An 18,392-nucleotide genomic window follows, 5' to 3' on the forward strand; every position below is an offset into this window, starting at 1 on the left:
TTGTCTATATTTCTGGTGTACAGATTTAGGCTAAGATTAATGGCTGCACGTGGAATGACTAAATAAGGCGAATCAACATGCGCACCACTATTCATACATACTTCTCTAATGAGAATATCTGAAATTTATTCCTAGTAATGTTAAGGTACACAGTATATTACTTTTAAATTAAGACAATAATCTGTACAACTCTCAAGCACTTGTTCCAGCTGTCCAAATAAAGGTTTACAAAGTAGACAAACATTTCCCCATTTCTCTGTTCCCTGCCTCTGACACCAATCGTTCTGCTCTCTGCTCTTAGTGCAAATATTTTAAGGAAATATTTTGTAAAATGGTATCAAGACAAACTAAATCTACTAATTCTTCCTAAGTCTCTTTGCTTACAATCTTGAATATTAGTTTATCTATGTAACCAAAGAGAGACAATATTGAAAACATACATGTGAGCTCACCTGAATTCAGAAATAACCAAAAATATCCACACAACCCTTTTATGTCAAAATGCAGAGAATAAGCAGTTGATTGAAAGGTAAAACTCATGGTTAATTAAAAAAGGCACAGAACATTTTGCCTCACAAACGAAACTCAAGGGCCCCTGGAAAAGTTCAAAAAGACATGAAGTATCAGATTTTAAATTCTAACATTAAGACAAGATCATTCATGAACAAAGCACCAACAAAGCAAACCAAGAGCAGGCTGGCCTCTAACAACAACAGCATATAGCAGTGCACTTCTTTCAGCAAAACACTGAATAACCAGTGATAAAGACAAACCATGTATTTTAAACAATATTTAAAATGGAAATCTTTCCAATAATGTTAGTGTTCTCGGACAATGACAAGATAGGGCTTTCAGCAGTTTTTGGTCTCAGATTGAAAATATTATATGAAATATACATCTCACCTGATTCCTCAAAGTCACTACTGTAGGCTTTCCAGGTTTCAGTTATACGAAGGAGATTCTCTTCCATGGCTTGGATGTCCATGGAGGGACAGTTGCATTCTGGAAATCGGGGGCCACAATGACACCAGCAGTCATTGTCCTTGCAGATAAACTCTCCCTCTGAATTGCACGCGATGTAGCTCAAGGCTGCTTGGACAAAACGTTCCTGAAGATAGTCTGGAAGGAGGACTTGAAGCCCTGGGAAAATAAGTGAAGCAATCAAACTGGTTTGCTTTGTGAAAATAATTTAAAACAGTTCAAGTTTTAGTACAATCAAGGAACAATTCATGTGTACTCTAAAGCTATTGTTAGAAAGTTATCTATAAATTAAATTACAAAATTGTATAATTCTTTCAGTCCATGGGCTGATTGGATGAACGTAGATTCTCAGAAATTATGCAACTGGTTAATGCTTTAGACTAAATTTTCTAGACTTATCTGATGAAATCTTTGAGGAAATCAATCACAATATTTGTTTATTTTATATAGCACAATAGAACCGATCATCTTATATCCTTGAAAAATACAAGTACGCATTTGTTTTCTGTCAGATGATTTTAAATGATTTTCAATATCTTCATTTTAGTTCAGAGTGTCAGTCCCTATCAATATAAATATCATAATACAATGGCTTTGGCTAAGAGAATGACAGAAGATTCCTGATAAAACTTATCTCACGCCACTAAACACACATAGCTTTTATGACTATTGTTAGGAGCAAGTATAAAACTGACCACAGAGAAGTAGATGGTCTGATTTAGTTAACTCACAGTTGATTTCCTCGGCTGTACAAAGCCAGTCCTCACGCTATAGATCATTACTTTGCTAGATATAAGTTTGATAAGCTCACTGTTTCTTTATAAAAATATCATAAATGCAAAAGCTATAGCTAATATTTTATATTTAATATCATATTTCAAAAATATGGTTCCAATTTTACCATTACATCTTAAGAAAATTTAATAAATAGTATACATATTTAAACTGATCAGTGAGTACAAATACAAGGAAGATTTCCTCATCACCAAATTGTCTTTTACTAAAATATGCGATTTTTATAATTTTTGTTTCCTTCTAAATTTCTTAGCATTTGAATATTATGTAGAGATAGATTTAATAAAAACTATGAATTGATATTTGTGGAAATTGTATTTTGCAAATGCATTGAAAATAATATATTGTTTTCAGATTGATCTCCCATATACTTGACCAGAATGTACTATAAACACTTATATACTTACAATTACATTATTTTTATTTCACCTCAAATGAAAAAAATATTAGTGGAACACCTGCCATTTACAAAAATAGCTTCAGTATGAGATATAAATGTGGAGATAACAGACACATATGTTAATCCGAAAGGTATGTATAGTATTTTTATTTAAAATGAAGATTTAACTATGTAATAATATTATGGAATACTGCTTAATGACCAATAGAGATATATATAATTCACTAGGTATAATTAATTAGCTAACCAATGATATCAGTTTCAAAAGAGTAAGAAATACATTTTCATTAGGAAATAGTACTTTGAGGCTGAAAGTGTAGCTCAGTGATGCAGCACTTGCCTAGAATACGCAAGGTCCTGGGTTCAATAACAAGAATAACAGCAACAAGAACAGAAAAAGAAGTAAAAACGAAAGAGTCTTAAATATTGACACACGACTTGTCAACACTGAGACATTAGCTGCGCATGTCCAAGGAATAATACCTTAACGACGTCACACAAAAGTGATTGACATATACACATTTTTAAAAATAGCATAAGAATAAGAAACCGAAAGTGTAAATAAAGACCAAAATGTATGATAGATATTGTGAAATGGGAAGAAAATGTTCAAATGGGAAGGGAAAAAGGAAGAAGAGAAAGGAGATAAAAGAGAATAGATGGAAAAATAGAAAAAGAAAGGTTTATAAAGAAGGACAAGGGGATTGAAGGAAGGGGAGGGGAATGGGAAAAAAACGAAGAACCAAGATACACCATGCACAGGTACACATTCCCGTGATGAATGTGATCTTTATGTATATTAAAAATATACCAATAAAATTAACAAAAAATAAGCCAAATTAAAAAAAAAAGTAACAGGTACTGTTTCATTGTGCAAAGGCTAAAAAAATGAAAGTGAGATTTTTTTTTAGAAAATTAAATTTGGGCTCATATGAATAAATTATATGAGATTAATTTGTTTAGATTAAGTGACCTTTAACCATGTAACACATGCTGAGTTCTACTTAGTTGACTAAGAAGGTATAAGGAAGAAAAAATGATTAGTTTCCACAGACAAAATGTCTAAACTAGGAAAATAATGACAGAAAAGCAATTTAAGGCAGGGATGAATCTTTGCAGCACAGTTCTGCCTGCAAGTACAAGGCACTGAGTTAGATTCTCAGTACAAAACACAAATCAAAACAAAACAAAAAAAGAGATAGCCATTTTATGTGATAATATAATGTATATATGTCAAATGACTCAGAGACCAAAAAAATAAACCAAGAAATATTTTAAATATGCACTCCTATTGGACACCAAATTACTGTACATTTTAAAATACTGATTTATTTTGAAGGCGTCATTTTAAGTGCTAAACACAGACTCAATCAGTATGAGTCTGTGACAGGACTTGAGTACTGTCAGGTATCAGAACACATTGAATCAAGTAAACAAAAGTAAATGCAGTTGTGTTTGGGAGAGATATTTGAAAACTACTGATCTATTTCAACATTGATGTTATAAAACAAAAAATTACAGAATTTGTGAAACATCAAAAAATAATACAGAAATGTATTGCAATTACAACTTTCACTAGAATGATGGTCATGCTTTGTTGAAATAAAGAAGGCTAGAGAAGTAATTGAGGGGAAAATGCGTGAGTGTAAGATGTGAAGAGTTCAGTGTTAGGCACAAGCAGACATTTTTGGCATCATCTCCCTGTCTCACACACTCTGCCAAATGAAGGAGCTGTCCATTCTGAAAAACCACACACACACACACACACACACACACACACGCACGCACACACACACACACACACACACACACACAGACTCTGGAGGAAAACAGGCTTGGGAAGATCACTTAAAACTTTGTTATTTTATAATATACCACAAACATACATAATTACAGAGAGAAAGGTAACTTCAAGCTACCTACATAAATCTTGTTTTATAATGTACAAGAACAAAAGAATAGGAATATTGACAACAAGTTCATTAGGGAAAGTCTACTTACTGATGCACTTTAAGAAGCACAGTTCTGAACTTAGAAGTTTACTATCAAAGCCAGAATATGAAGCAGGTAATTCTATGTACTGTGATTCAGTAAATAAAATACAGGTATTTCCCATGTTGCAGGGCTAGTTTGTTTTGAATAAAACTTCTCAAATGAAAGCAAATAGAAACATCGGCTAAATTATTAAAAATGAACTTCTTGATTGGATCAAAGGGCTAATAAGGCAGAGAGAATTTCTGGAGCTACATGTCAAGAAGAGAATCTTTTGGGAATGAGCCCCGTATTCAACATACTCTATGGAAAATAACAAAGCAAAAAGTGAGCCTTTGAACTAGCTGTGTAAGAGACTGCAAATTCCTCCAGGGTTTATGGAATTCAGAGGAGCCACACACTCAAAGTCTAAAGAAGAAAAACACAAAACACATAAACCAACCAAGAAAGCATTAACTTTCACTAAATCAAAAGCAAATTGCATAAATCGGTTGAAGTAAAACAGATCTCTTATTTTAACTGCTCCATTAAAGGTTTTTCTGCATTCTTTGGCTGTCAATGACTGAGGGAAGTATTTTGAACTTTTCAGTAATATTTGTAGATCTACGATTTTCCCTTGAGTTTTATGTTTTGACCTTATGTTAGTCACTTTGTTTAGTGAATATGTGTTAAGACCTCTTAGTTTTAAGAGAACTGCCTTCATATCATAATTTTAGCATTGTTGTCCTTGTTTATTTTGAAATAAAAATTGAATAGTGACGAACTAATGTCATTACAGCGAGCTTTGTTGATATAGTGATAGACTACTGTATTTGTTTGCATAAATTTCTATTTAATCTGTCATAGTTACTTAATATTTGCTATATTTAAAATATTTTGGTAAATAAATATAAAATAATTTATAAAATTTATTATGAATATCAGAAGAATTTTATTGCAAATTTTCATTAACATGTTATGACAAGACAAAATGTATGTGAAAATAGCCAGTTGAGCAGTGTCTCCCAATGCTCTTTTGCTTATGTATTACTTATAGTTTGGAAAAAATAATTACTTCCTTTAACATGATGAAATTGTCAATTACAATTTCCTACTCGTTTATATATATGTTTGTATATATTATGTTTATATTTTCATATATTATATATTATGTGTGTATGTATGTGTGTATATATATGTATATAAACATAATGTAATCCTGGTGACTTGCCATATAATATGGCTTTTAAAAATATTATTTGAAAATCTATAGCATGTGTGATACATATGTATTCATATAGTTAATATATATAAACATAGATATATGGCACATGTGTGTAGGTATGCACTCATACATATGCCCACATATATACATAGCCTCCTTTAAGTTTAGTCTCATTCCACAATATCAACATATTTTTTGTTTAAAGTCTTTGTAAACAAGGGAAGGGGAGGGGTGAAAGGAAGTCAGGGATAAGGGGAAAAAGTTGAGAACCAAGATCTGTCATGTAAAGGTACAAGATCCCAAAGATAAATGTAACTGGACCATATACTTAAAAGGTACCAATAAATTTCATGAGAAAAAAATAAAAAAAAAAGAATCTTCACAAAAATAAAAAAATATTATATGATTTAATTCATAAATGACTTTCCTTAGTAAGAGTGGTATTTTCTGTGATATAAATCAATGACTTAAAATGTGAATGTGCATGGATATTTCCTATGAAATATAAAATATAAATGTCATTATATAAAATAGTACTCTCTAAATTACACCATATAGAGTTTCTTGATAATGAAAAAATGTAAATCAAAAGATATCTGGTGAGAATTTTAATACTATAACTAATACTATAATTCTACACAAAACTAAAATTATTAAAAATATTGAAATGACATTTGAGGAAAACTAACCTAATTTTTTGTTTGGAGATGTCCTTAAAAAATGGGTAGTATTTTGTTGCTAATTCCTTTTTCTTTCTGTTCTCTCTCTTCTCTTTTTATTAGACTGACAATTTGAGAGGTTAGCATATTTTCCTACTTCTCAAATTCATGTATATAAGCTCTGAAAATATTAATTGCAATAAGTATGCTGTATTTAGTAAATGGGAACAAAGGTTTTTTATGAAGTAATGTCAATCAATTTTTTTTTTTTTTGCTGATCTAAAACATCACATACTAATCAAACTTTAAAAAAACTACATCCATTCTTCCACCTTATAATGGCCTGTTCCTGTGTCAGTTAGAGAAAATTGACCTGGAAATTACTTTACACAGCATGATATGGATTTATTCACTTTTTCAATTTTTGAAAATTTTACTTAAAATCACTACCAAGATTTAAGTGATTTTAAATTACTTCTGTTATCCTTCTGCTTAGAATCAACTTGCTTGATATGCCACACTCAAAAGGTATGAGATAACATGGACTTTTATTGACTGAAATATATCTCTTCCAATATCTTCTTATGTTTATCATATATTTTATATTTTCGTAATTTGTACTTGTAAACATGGCTTTTTCAGTTTTTAGAAAACTGTTTTCTCTGTAACAATACTGCCAAAGCCAGATTGTAAACAAACAAAATGTAAATCCAGCTTACTCATTGTCAAAAACCATTTGATTTCATTACTTTTAGCTAAAATTAATGTGTGACTTGCATATCTTTTATGTGCATGTGTGTTTTTACTGACATTACAGTTAACAATGTCTTAGAAAATTATTCATGGAATTTTGCTCTAAATTTTTGTCTAATGCATGCTTTCAATAATTACATGCTTTCTTTGCTTTGCTTTGACAAATTTCTACTTTAGGAAAATTTTTGTTTTCTTCTACACAAGTAGAAGTTTGAAAGATGAGTTTTACAGGAAAACTCATAATTATAGACTGTATTCAATAATAAATATGAATTATAAATACCCTAAATGATCTCATTTTGATTCTAGAGCTTCATTTTCTGCTTACATGTACAACACTAACAAAAATTATGTTTATATGTAATTTTCATCCATATCCATGTATCCAGTAGATAAATGTAAACACAGAGACCTAAACTAGTACCTTAATAAGATTCTTTGACAAAGTCACTATTTCTAATTGCCATGTAGAGTAACTGCATTTTTCCTTCAAAATAAAATAACAGCATTAATATTGATACAGAAATGGGGAGTGGTTTGCATTCTTGGTAAAGTGAAGTTATATTACAAGAATGAGCCTTGAAGGGAAGAATAAACATTGGTCCTGGACTGCAGGTACTGGTCAAATTTAGAGTACCTAGGTTGTTGAGATCTTAACATTGATTTCCCAGATGGTCTTAGAAAGACTTTGCTATCCTCAGTGTTACACATGAAGCTACAGCAGGGAAGTCAAAGTACACATTTGGCAGGCAGAAAAAAAAAAAAAAAGACAGAAATGCAAGATTCTGAGTCACGTTAATTGAAAAGAATAGAAAAAAAGTGGATTTTAAAGTTTCTTTCACCGTTCTTTAGGCTAAAGAGCTTTATGTTTTTTACAACATAAAGTTATTTGGAAACTATACAATGAAACAGAATAGGAAGCATATCTTTTTGACAATCTTTTAAAATAATTAAATAACTAAATTGATCTAAAACATTTTTGTTCATTTTTGTTCAAAGTATTCTGATGGAAAGTGAGTGCACACATAAAAAAGAATAAGCAGTAGAGAATGACACATAATACTGGAATACTGAACTTTGATTTAAATCAGAGAAGTTATTTTAATGGCTTTAAAATAAACATGGATATATTGCTTACATTAAAGTATTAAAATATTTGCATACTTTGTCCTTTGCGTACAATTCAAAATACATGGAATTTATTTATAATTTTGAATAATTTAAGCAAGACAATGTAGATACATTTATTAAGGCCGAAAAGTTGATTACAAATAAAATTTCTAAAAGTTTTGGACATTTCTATGTAAAAAATAAATACAACTCTAATCTGCAAAATTCCAAAATATATACTAGAGAATAATAGCTCAAAATGGATCTTTGAGCAATCAACTTGCTTTAGAAAATATATGTCATCCCTTTCCTGAACTAATTCAACTAATATATGTGTAAATATCTGTACGTGTATGTATTTATTTGGTAATAGAAAAAATCATTTATGACCATCGTTACACAATCAACCTTTAGAATGAAAATAATGTTAATGTAAATATTTTGATAATATCAAGTACATTTCTACTAATCAGAAACAAGGGTTGTAATGACTGATGTAAAAGGTGAGATTTAAATATGACCATCTTAGTTTACGATATCAGTAAATGTGATTGCATCTTTTTCAAGTATCAGTAAAGAAAACAGTTATAAGTTAGGTAAATCTATTAAAAATGTGGAACTTATTGATATAATAGCTAGCGTAAAAAATGAGATCTAGTAAAAACCATAGTGAATGTTTACATTTTTTAAATGACACTGAAATAAACATTAGGTCATTTCAAAATACTTTTAATCCTCCCTTTTTGAACACTCTTATTTTATCATTTTTGTCCTTTTCTGAAGCAGTCCTGTAAGTCCTCTTCAGTGAGTATTTTACTTGTATTGTCAGGGCTGCCTAGATATTCTGAAATGATTTGAAACAATTACTTTTCATGGTCATTACCATTTTAGGGAAAAGCCAGAGTTTCATGGTGCTAGATCTGGTGCAGAAGGCAAATGAGGATACACAATAAGGTTTTTACAAGCCTGCCACTTGATGGCAATAAACAGAAGTATTCATTGTGCTTTTCACTACATCTTGTGAAGACATTCATGAATGAAGCCTTCCAAAACTGCTGCAGAAAATAAGAATGATGACTTAGGTGTGTTATGTCATAGGGGGAGGATTTTGAGGATAAATGGCAATGTGTCTTTTACTCTAACCACAAATAACTTTTTATGTAAACACATAGTAGTTTTGACCCACCCTTCTTGCATGTAATTTTGACATTGTATTCATCCTTTCTAGATTTATTTAAATTAAAATTTGAAATTAGCCTTTTAGAAGGCTTTTAATAGTCTACTCATGTGTGCGTGTGTGTGCGTGTGTGCGTGTGTGTGTGGTTGGATGAGTGTGCTGTATCTGGTTTCCAAAAAAAGAAAAGAGATTACAGCTTGAAAGTTTGTCATCCAGGCTGATTGACGATAACTGAAATTCCTCCTACATACCTTGTAACTGGATCTTATTCTCGGGACTCTGAACCAGAACAGAACTGACCGAATCTAGGTTGTCATAGTTACTGCAGCCAAGAGGACCCGTCCGTGTTTCTGTTACCTGACGAAGAAAACATCAACTTTATTACATAAATCAGACTTCACAATGTTTTCTCAGTTCAATGTAGTTATCACACATTGGTACACATTTGGTGGTATAATCACCAAAAGATCTAGGATCTCACACACAAAAATAACACAGACATGAGCAACAACTTATTTTTTCTTTACCTTTATTTTCTATCACTTGGTTAAATCATATATCTTCTGGGAAAGTAATGAAAGATCCCTTCGGTCAAAATATAACTCATATAAGATCACTGATTTTACAAAGACATTAAAGAGCATACTCTAAGACAGAAAGAATTTTGACATATAAATACTGTCTTTTTGTTATTGTTGTTCTCAATAAATTACAGCCATTGCCAATCTAATGTCTAAACCTGACTTAATTATTTTAGTCTTCTATTTAAAATATACTTTTTCCTTATTTCTGATAGCATCCAAGTCTGTGTCTGGGTTATCCCTGCCTTATTTTCCCTCTACAGTCAGGTTTCCCACCTGTAAAGTAAAGCAATCTTAATTCTATACCTTTGCTTATACAACAGCCCAAATTTCATCCCATCTTGAATAAAATGCTTCTGTTCTCAACTTTGGCAAATCGATTTTATCCATTCTTCAAATAGCCACAGAAAGTAATCCTTCATGGTTTCCAGCTTCTAAACTTTTCTATGCAATTGTGGCTTTCCATGAATAGGCTTGGTACTCCATGAAGGAGTCTCATACTGTGGACTGAATTTTCCATGGATCTCTTGTGACACATAGTATCAGAAGATTGTGACACTAAGCTCCATTAATTATATGAGATGGAAATTCACCCTTCCAGTTTTAGCATCGGGGCTGCCGAAACAAGACCTGAAATTCATGTTTAAGATAACTTTTTTACGGCCGAGGATTTATCTCAGTGGGGCTGCTGCCTGCAGCAAGGTCCTGAGTTCGATGCCAGTACCTAAAAAAAAGTTTTGTTTTGTTTTGTTTTTTTAATAAAATCATTTTGGAGCAGGAAAGTATATTAGTTAAACTTCTTTTTAACTAAATAGTATGCTCTGAATAATGAGAATTATCTTTGTAAAACAGGATTTTAAATGGTTTTATCCTGTTATTTTAAATTTTGCAATTGTTTCCTATTCATTCAAGTCAAAACTTGAACCTTCAGTAGTTTCAGAAATCTTCCATATTATGGAGTTCTTTGTGCCTCTATACAGATTTCTCCTCTCCCTTATTTATACCATTCCAACCCTCCTGGCTTCTCTACTGCTTCTCAGAACCTGGTCATCTTGCTGCCATGGGCTTTCCAATTTACTATTCAGGTATATGAACTCTACTTCCTCAAAATACTCCAAAGCTTATTCATCCACTTATTTCTGGCATTTGCTTGAATATTATTTTTTTTATCATCATTGAGTTTATTGGTACATTTTAGATACACAGTACAGCTACATTCATCATTGGGATCTTGTACCTTTACATGACAGGTCTTGGTTCTCATTTTTTCCCCTTGCCTCTGACCCCCCTCCTTCCCTATTTACAAACACTTTTTTTCCATTTTTTCATTTCTCGTATTTTTTTCTTTTCCCTTATTTCCTTTCCCTTACCCTTCCCACTTCCCCTACACCTTTAGCCTTTTTCTTCCTATTTCACATTGTCAATTATACCATTTGGACCTTATTTATACTTTTAGAATTTCAACCAGAGAAACTATGTGGCATTTATATATGTGTATCTTATTTATTTCTCTTGAGTATGACCTCAATATGCATCCATTTTCCTATGAACGACTCTAGTTTCTCATTCTTTATGAATGACTAGTACTCGAATAACAACATCTTCTTTATCCAGTCTCCAACTGATGGGCAAATGGGCTGTTTCCAAGTTTTATCTATTACAAACTGTGCCACTGTAAACATGGGTGAACATATATCACTGTGGTATGATTCTTTTGATTCTTTGGAAAGTTATCCAGCAGAGGGATGGCTGGGTCAAATGGAACCTCTAACCCTAGTTCTTTGGGGTATCTCCATACTGATTTCCACAGTGGTTGCACAAGTCTGCACTCCCACCAACAGTGGAGAAGGGTTCCTTTCTCCCCACATAACCGCCAACATTCTGTTAGGACTACTTAGACCAATGTCTTTAAAAAGAATACTCATATTTCTTTAAACCATGTTTTCTTTCCTTTTAAACTTATTCTTCTTTTCCACAGTAGTTATTACCTTCCACTATGTCATATAATTTATTTATTTAGCATTTTTACTTCTCTTTACTAGAATTACAAGAAACATGAGTGCAAGAAATATTTACTCTTTTGTCCCTTCAGATACTCCTACTGTTTGTTTGTCATGGTCCTTAGTTAAGAGGCAAAGAAGGAGGGATCACGAGGGATAAACAAGGCAGGGAAAAGAGCAAGGTCATATTTGAAATGGTGAAATCCTGAAATAGGTGTTGGCAGTAAGATGTACCTCAGAAAATAAATTATGAAAAGCAAGACTGGCAAGATGATGAAACATTAAAAATATATAATGATCAAAAGAAATAAGACAAAGTTTATGGCATAAGTAATAAGATAAATATAGGGGGGAAAGGAGCTACAACGTGGAAGACATGTGAGAGAGATGTTTGAGCATGTTGGTAGGGGAAACAGCTCGCTGGAAGAATGAAAATGTGTATCTGTTTCTTAGCAGTTATTTCAAATACGATGCTAGTAATTTGGAATCACCAAAATCATGGTCAGTCAATAAAGACAGGGAATTAGACTGTCATGCATATCCAGTTTATGCATAAGTTACATCATGAAAACTTGCATACTTTCCAAATGCTGCTAGTTAACAATGTGACTTATTAAATGTAAGGCATTGAGCTGGGGATTTACCTTAGTGGCATTGTGTCTGCCTCGCAAATGCAATGTTGATACACTGAATTTTTCCTTTGTCACTGCCCCATTATAATGATAATAAACAAAATATTCTGTCAGATAATTTATGTATGTTTAATATACATGTTTATGTGTTCAATGTATATTATATGTGAATTTCAACATTTATGTCAGGAAGGGAGATGATCAAAGACATCAAGTGAAATATTTATGATTTAAGATAATTTAAATTTTCATTTTGTCCAATCATATAATTTATTTTTCCTTCAATGCACATATGTGCAAAAATGATATAAACTCCTGTTATTTTTAGAGAATTTATAAATAAAATTGGATTTAAACACATGCATATTTATGTTTGCTTGTTTGTTTGTTTTTGTGGAACCGGGGATGGAACTCGGGTCCTGGCGCTTGCGAGGCAGGCCACGAACCGCTGAGCTAAATCCCCGGCCCCATGCATATTTATGATATCTTGAAAATTCAAAGGAAATTTTGTATCGCTTATTTATCTTGTTGAGTTTTTTGTTGTTGTTGTTTTGTTTTTCAGAGAAAATCTTGCATAGTTGCCCAGGCTGGCCTCAAACTCATGCTTCGCATTTCAAGTAGCTGGGTTTACAGGAAAGCCACCACTCTAGCTGCAGCAATGTTCAGAAGAGGATAAAAATTCCCTCTTTGTCTTGGACAGAGTATCTCTTTCCTTTGAGTCTTTTGTCACTGTGTTTTGATATTTAGTGTAAGATAAAATAATTAATTTATAAATGTAATGATTATAACATCTCTATCTGTATATATATATTGTACTTATTTCTTAGCATTTACTTTGTACAGTAATAAAAGTATAGCATCATGTTTATATTTTTATTTGCTCATCTATCTTCTCAAAGTGAATTCACTGATTTTCTACAATTTGATATAGAAATTTAAAAACATAATATTCTATTAAATAAATCTACTTTTCAATTATATCCTACTTACAGACCCGAAATGTCTCACTAGTGTCAGCAGTACTAAACATTTTAATTTAATGTGACAATGAAATTAACATAAATAAATAGAAAAATTAAGTGACAAATTATCATATGAACATTTCTGTAGAGGTACGAGTCTGCCAAAATTGAATTACATAAATGTGCAAACCAAAGAATTGCTCATCAGCTGATATATGAAAGTCTGATTTAAGGTTCGCCATTTATGAAAATAGATGTCACTTAATAGCTAAACATAAAAATGATAAAGTGTAACAATAATCCTTTACTGATTGCACCACAGTTTAAAGAAATAGCGCACACAATGAGAAAAACACTTTATTTATTATGGGACAGGAGATATTAAAAGCAAAGGAACATACAGCTTAGAACCCAAAGAGCATAGCCCCTGAGGTGCTACATAGTACACAGGTGTCAATGAAAACCACAAGAAATTTAAACGTGCTTCATTGGAGTAACAGATGAAGGCAAATTGTAGAGTATGTGTCTTTGAGGGTGTGGCTGAACCAGCTGTAGGATGAAAAATCGAAAATTTTCAAATGTTTAGGAAAAAATTAATATTTTAAATGTCAAGCATGTTCTTGATTCTATAACTGATAATTTGTGTGACTTGAACTTAAATCACATTTTTAAAAATCAGGAAGGATGTAAGGGTATAATAAATATATATATATGCATATATGTACATATTTTTCCTTTCAATTTGATCTCGATTGCTTTGATAAATTATTGGCTTTAATTTTCACACTTGCAGAGTCTTAAAGAGAGTACAAAAAAAGAACTTTCTTAATTCAAAATTTTGTCTCACAAATAAATACATAAGCAAAATTTAAAGATTTAAAATATTATAGATTAGTGTTTCCTTAAGTGTAATGCATTGTATACAGATAATTTACTTGGAAATGAACAATATTTGCTATTTTATATCACACTTCCCCCTAGCCATAAGCATTCAAAAGATTATTTTTACCTCAAGGTTATTAAGGCAAATTAAATCATTGGAATTTTGAAATTAATTCAAATACATGTTAAAAAAAAACAATATGAAACAAAAAAAGAAGAGCAGCTAAATAGAAAAACATTTACATTCTTAAACACAAACAGTAGTATTAAAATCTCTTCATCTTAATTCAGGTATTATAAATTAAAAATATTTCCAAAGAAATTCTTGTAAGGGTATAACTTTTTTAAAAATTGGACTGAAATGAGCATGTCCAGATACAAGGAACCACTGTCAATTGGAAGTTTCTGTTTTCAAAGTGGTTACATTTTTCTGTAGCACAAGGTGGTTGTGAAGACAAAATGAGATCACCTGTGCATGAGAAGCGCTCATCACTGTGCAGCCCAACAGGAATGATTTCAAGCACGTGCAGTGTGATTCGTTGTTTACTACTGAAAAGCAAGTGTAAATGGATGAGGATTATCCGGTTTAAATGTATGAGAGCTACCCATCTGCAAGGTGCTAATCAAGGTTGTAGAACTCTCGCCGGCATCATCACTGCATGTTCCTATGTTCTTTGTGGACAGAGGGCTTGCATGTTAGTCACCTCACATCCATGTTACATTTGAACCAGACAATACACGTTTGGCAAGGTAACAGCATTATACAACTAAAGCATAGTGTAGTAAGAACAAGAGTCTAAGCACTAGGCTAGATGTAACAGTTAAGGAAAACTTGTAAGTTCAAATATACAGAATGATAAAAAAAATCATCAACAATAAAAATGAGAAAAAATATCCCTTGGTATAGATCCTAATTTAATAATTCACTCAAAAACCTAATTAAAGGAGAAAACTTTTTTATGTTGAGTGTGAAGAGTAAGCAAAGATATATATGGGCTTTCCAAAATTATACATATATACACACATAATTTTATAGAGATATTTAAAATTGGCATTGGTCTAGGCCTCTTTCAACATGAAACAAAATATTAACACATCATTTTGATTGCTTATTGCTTCTTGACTAAATGCATGGTCCTATGAATACTACATCTCTTACTACAATTCTATAAAATATATATTTTATCTTAAAACTACATTGCTAAAGCTTGTAATGATCTTAGGATTTTGCTAATGTCTAAATGGAAGTAAATTCTTTTACTTGTAACCCCCCCAAAGAATATGTCTTTGTCTATACCCCTTCATAATAACTTGTCACTCATCAGGTATTTTCTGATTTTATGACAAAAATATAGAGAGAGTAGCAATATTCTTACTTGCTCAACTTGCCATTTTTAACAACAAAAGTAATAAATGCTCATGTAGGAAATCAAAGCAATAAGATGAGTTACTAGCCTGGAGTAACAGCTGTTAATATGTTTTCTACTTTTATTTGTTTACCTGCATTCTTTTCCTAGAGAAGAAAATAGTTGAAGTTGGGAACAACTCTTCTTCAAGACTGTTCTTTATTCATGATCTTACATTTTCACAACCTCTCTCATTTAAATGATCATTCTTCTTCAGAGTAACATTGCTTTATGGCCATTGAAACACTGAAACATAGGTAAGTACAACATAGCTCATTTGCAGAAGAGTTATTATGCCTAAGGTAGGAATTTAGGATCTTCCTTCTGAGATCCATTTTCTCCACTAGAAACCACAGTTTACCTAGATGACCAAAAAAGGAATGTTGATATTGAAAAGGATATTTTACCTATCTCTTATTGTACCAATAGAAATGTCTCTAAGATACCAGTGATTGGAATGGGGAGCAATGCAATTTACTACTGACACCAAGATTCACACAAACTGCTCTACCAATCATTGCCTACATTTCTTTTTCAATTTGTCCATGTATTGGTCATATTTTCTTCAGATATGCCTTATCCTATAGTCTATACTGTTCCTTTCTTCCAAAAATCTTTCTAGCTTTTAATCATCTAAAATATATTGTTTTCAAAAGATGAATATTATACCAATGGATGCACCCTGTATTTGATTAATACTATATTTCCATTTTCTTAATGTTTATTATGAAGGCTAATATTTATTTTGCAAAAAAGTTCTCGTATAAACTTTTTATAGAGTTACTTATTCTAGGATATCATGTTTATTAATATTACCGATTAACATAATTGCAATCTGTACAGCCAATGAATGGTTCATATCCAAAACATATAATGAAATTCTACAAAGCAATAATAAAATTGCAAGAGTAGGGCTGGCGATGTAGGTCAGCAGTGCAGCGCCTGCCTGACAAGCACAAGGCCCTGAGTATGATTGCCTGTACAAAAAAAAAAAAAAAAAAAAAAGGCAATAGTAATCTTAAAAAGAAAAAATAACGTGAGAAAATGAAAAAAATGGAAATAAAGTCTTTGTAAATAGGGAAGGAGGTAGGGGTGAAGGGAGGGCAGGGATAAGGGATAAAAATAAGAACCAAGACCTGTCATGCAAAGGTACAAGATCCCAATGATGAATGTAACTGTACTGCATACCTAAAATGTACAAAGAAACTCAATGAGAAAAAAATGATATCTAAAATTTCAATAATCATTAAATTTTGCTTGATTGTCTTCTCATGCTGATACACTTTTAAAGTATAAGAAGATGTCACTACTCACTTACTGGAGTGCTTTAACTAAGCACTTCATGTTACTAGAATAAAAAACTAGGAAAAATCAGGTGTTAGCAATACTTCAAAGGGACAGGAATTCTCTCACATTGCTTCCAGGGGTACAAATTGGTAAAATTGCTGTAGAACATATTTGAAAGTACTTACATAAGTAGAGAGAATCATATTTTATGAGTCAAGGATGCAGCCAACCCAAACTGAGTAAATGTGCAGCGTAAGACTCATGTAGAGATCCCTAGCACCATCAGGCTTCTAATACCTCCAAACAACAAAATCAAAGTAGCAGTCTACAATGCGATGTAAATGTAAATAGAGGAGTTGAAAACTGTCGCATAGTAATAGTAAGCTAAAGGTAACGAGAAAATGACATGAGTGATTCTTACAAATATAATAATAATGGGTGAAATCCATGTTTCCATTACAAAGTTCAAAATGGGGAAAACATTCACTATGATGGCAGAATACATCATGACGTTAGTCTCTGTGTAGAGTAAGGAGTCATGAAGCGAATTTCTTGGGTTGTAGTAAGGTTTGAGTTTTTTAAGGTGATGTTTGCTGAAAGGTTTTCAAATCTTACTACTGTACAAATTTCTCTGCCTGTGAATATTAACATTTACCATCCAAATGTTATAATATATTTTTGCTTGTGAATTATATCAGGACAAGTATCAAACCAGATCATTCATATCAACAATCCATTGCTACATGCAAGCTTGGATCATTGTATTTATATTCTTATAAATTGATTACTACTTTGAGTTGCTTTTCTTAAAAATGAAAAAAAGTTAAAATGTGATAATGTGAAAATCATGAAAGAGAAGTGATTTATTTTTAGCTTATTAAAATTAGAGAATATTTAAAATAAAACACCACTTTAAATCATGAGTATTTAGTCATATTTACCTGTATTTTACTTTTGCAAAACTATAATTTGAAAATTTCAGATACAAAGATGAAAATTAATTTTTGCTATGAATTTACTTACATATTTAATATTATTATTTATTTTTTCATTTTACATTTTTTTCATTTTACAGGTACCTAGGATTCCAAACAACACATTCATCTGTGATAAAAATGAATTTGTCTTCTGCTCATAAACTCATCTCTAAGCAGCAATAAAAAGAAGATAATTAAATAAGCAAGCTACTTAAATTCTCCCTTTTCCATGTGATACTTGCTTTCCTAATTTCCTTTCATTGGATTTTAAAGTCATTGAAAATAAACTATATTTAATATCATTGAGATAAGAGTTTATTATACTTATATAGTTAATATTTAATATAAACCCCAATGATTACAAAGTTGTTGGAAAATTTCCCCATAGATGCATTTAAAAAAATTATTTTAAAACAATTATTTTTTTAAAAAATGAAAAGCAATGTTTCTCCGAGTTAGAAAATTAATAAATATGCAAAGAATTAGGAGATTAAAGCTTTCAAAATATTTTGATGTTTTATTCTTTTTACTGCAAGGCTTTCCTTATTTTATTACAATAATTATAAAATTGCAAAGTAATCATCTATTTCCATT

The 18,392-nt window shown here is 31.4% G+C and overlaps 1 protein-coding gene across 1 annotated transcript in view; it reads right to left on the reverse strand.

Moving 5' to 3' along the window:
- Positions 1 to 781: 781 nt before the first annotated feature.
- Positions 782 to 18,392, reverse strand: part of Brinp3 (BMP/retinoic acid inducible neural specific 3) — a 237,490-nt gene continuing 219,879 nt past the window's right edge. Inside the window, exons 5-6 of the mRNA XM_033761966.1 lie at positions 9,323 to 9,428; positions 782 to 1,140 (exon numbers count right to left, since the gene is read on the reverse strand). Of these exons, the coding sequence (XP_033617857.1) occupies positions 782 to 1,140; positions 9,323 to 9,428 (465 nt within the window). The remainder of the gene's footprint in view (positions 1,141 to 9,322; positions 9,429 to 18,392) is intronic.

Source organism: Fukomys damarensis, unplaced genomic scaffold, assembly GCF_012274545.1.
Source record: "Fukomys damarensis isolate Sample0158 unplaced genomic scaffold, DMR_v1.0_HiC HiC_scaffold_11, whole genome shotgun sequence".
NCBI lineage: Eukaryota > Metazoa > Chordata > Mammalia > Rodentia > Bathyergidae > Fukomys > Fukomys damarensis.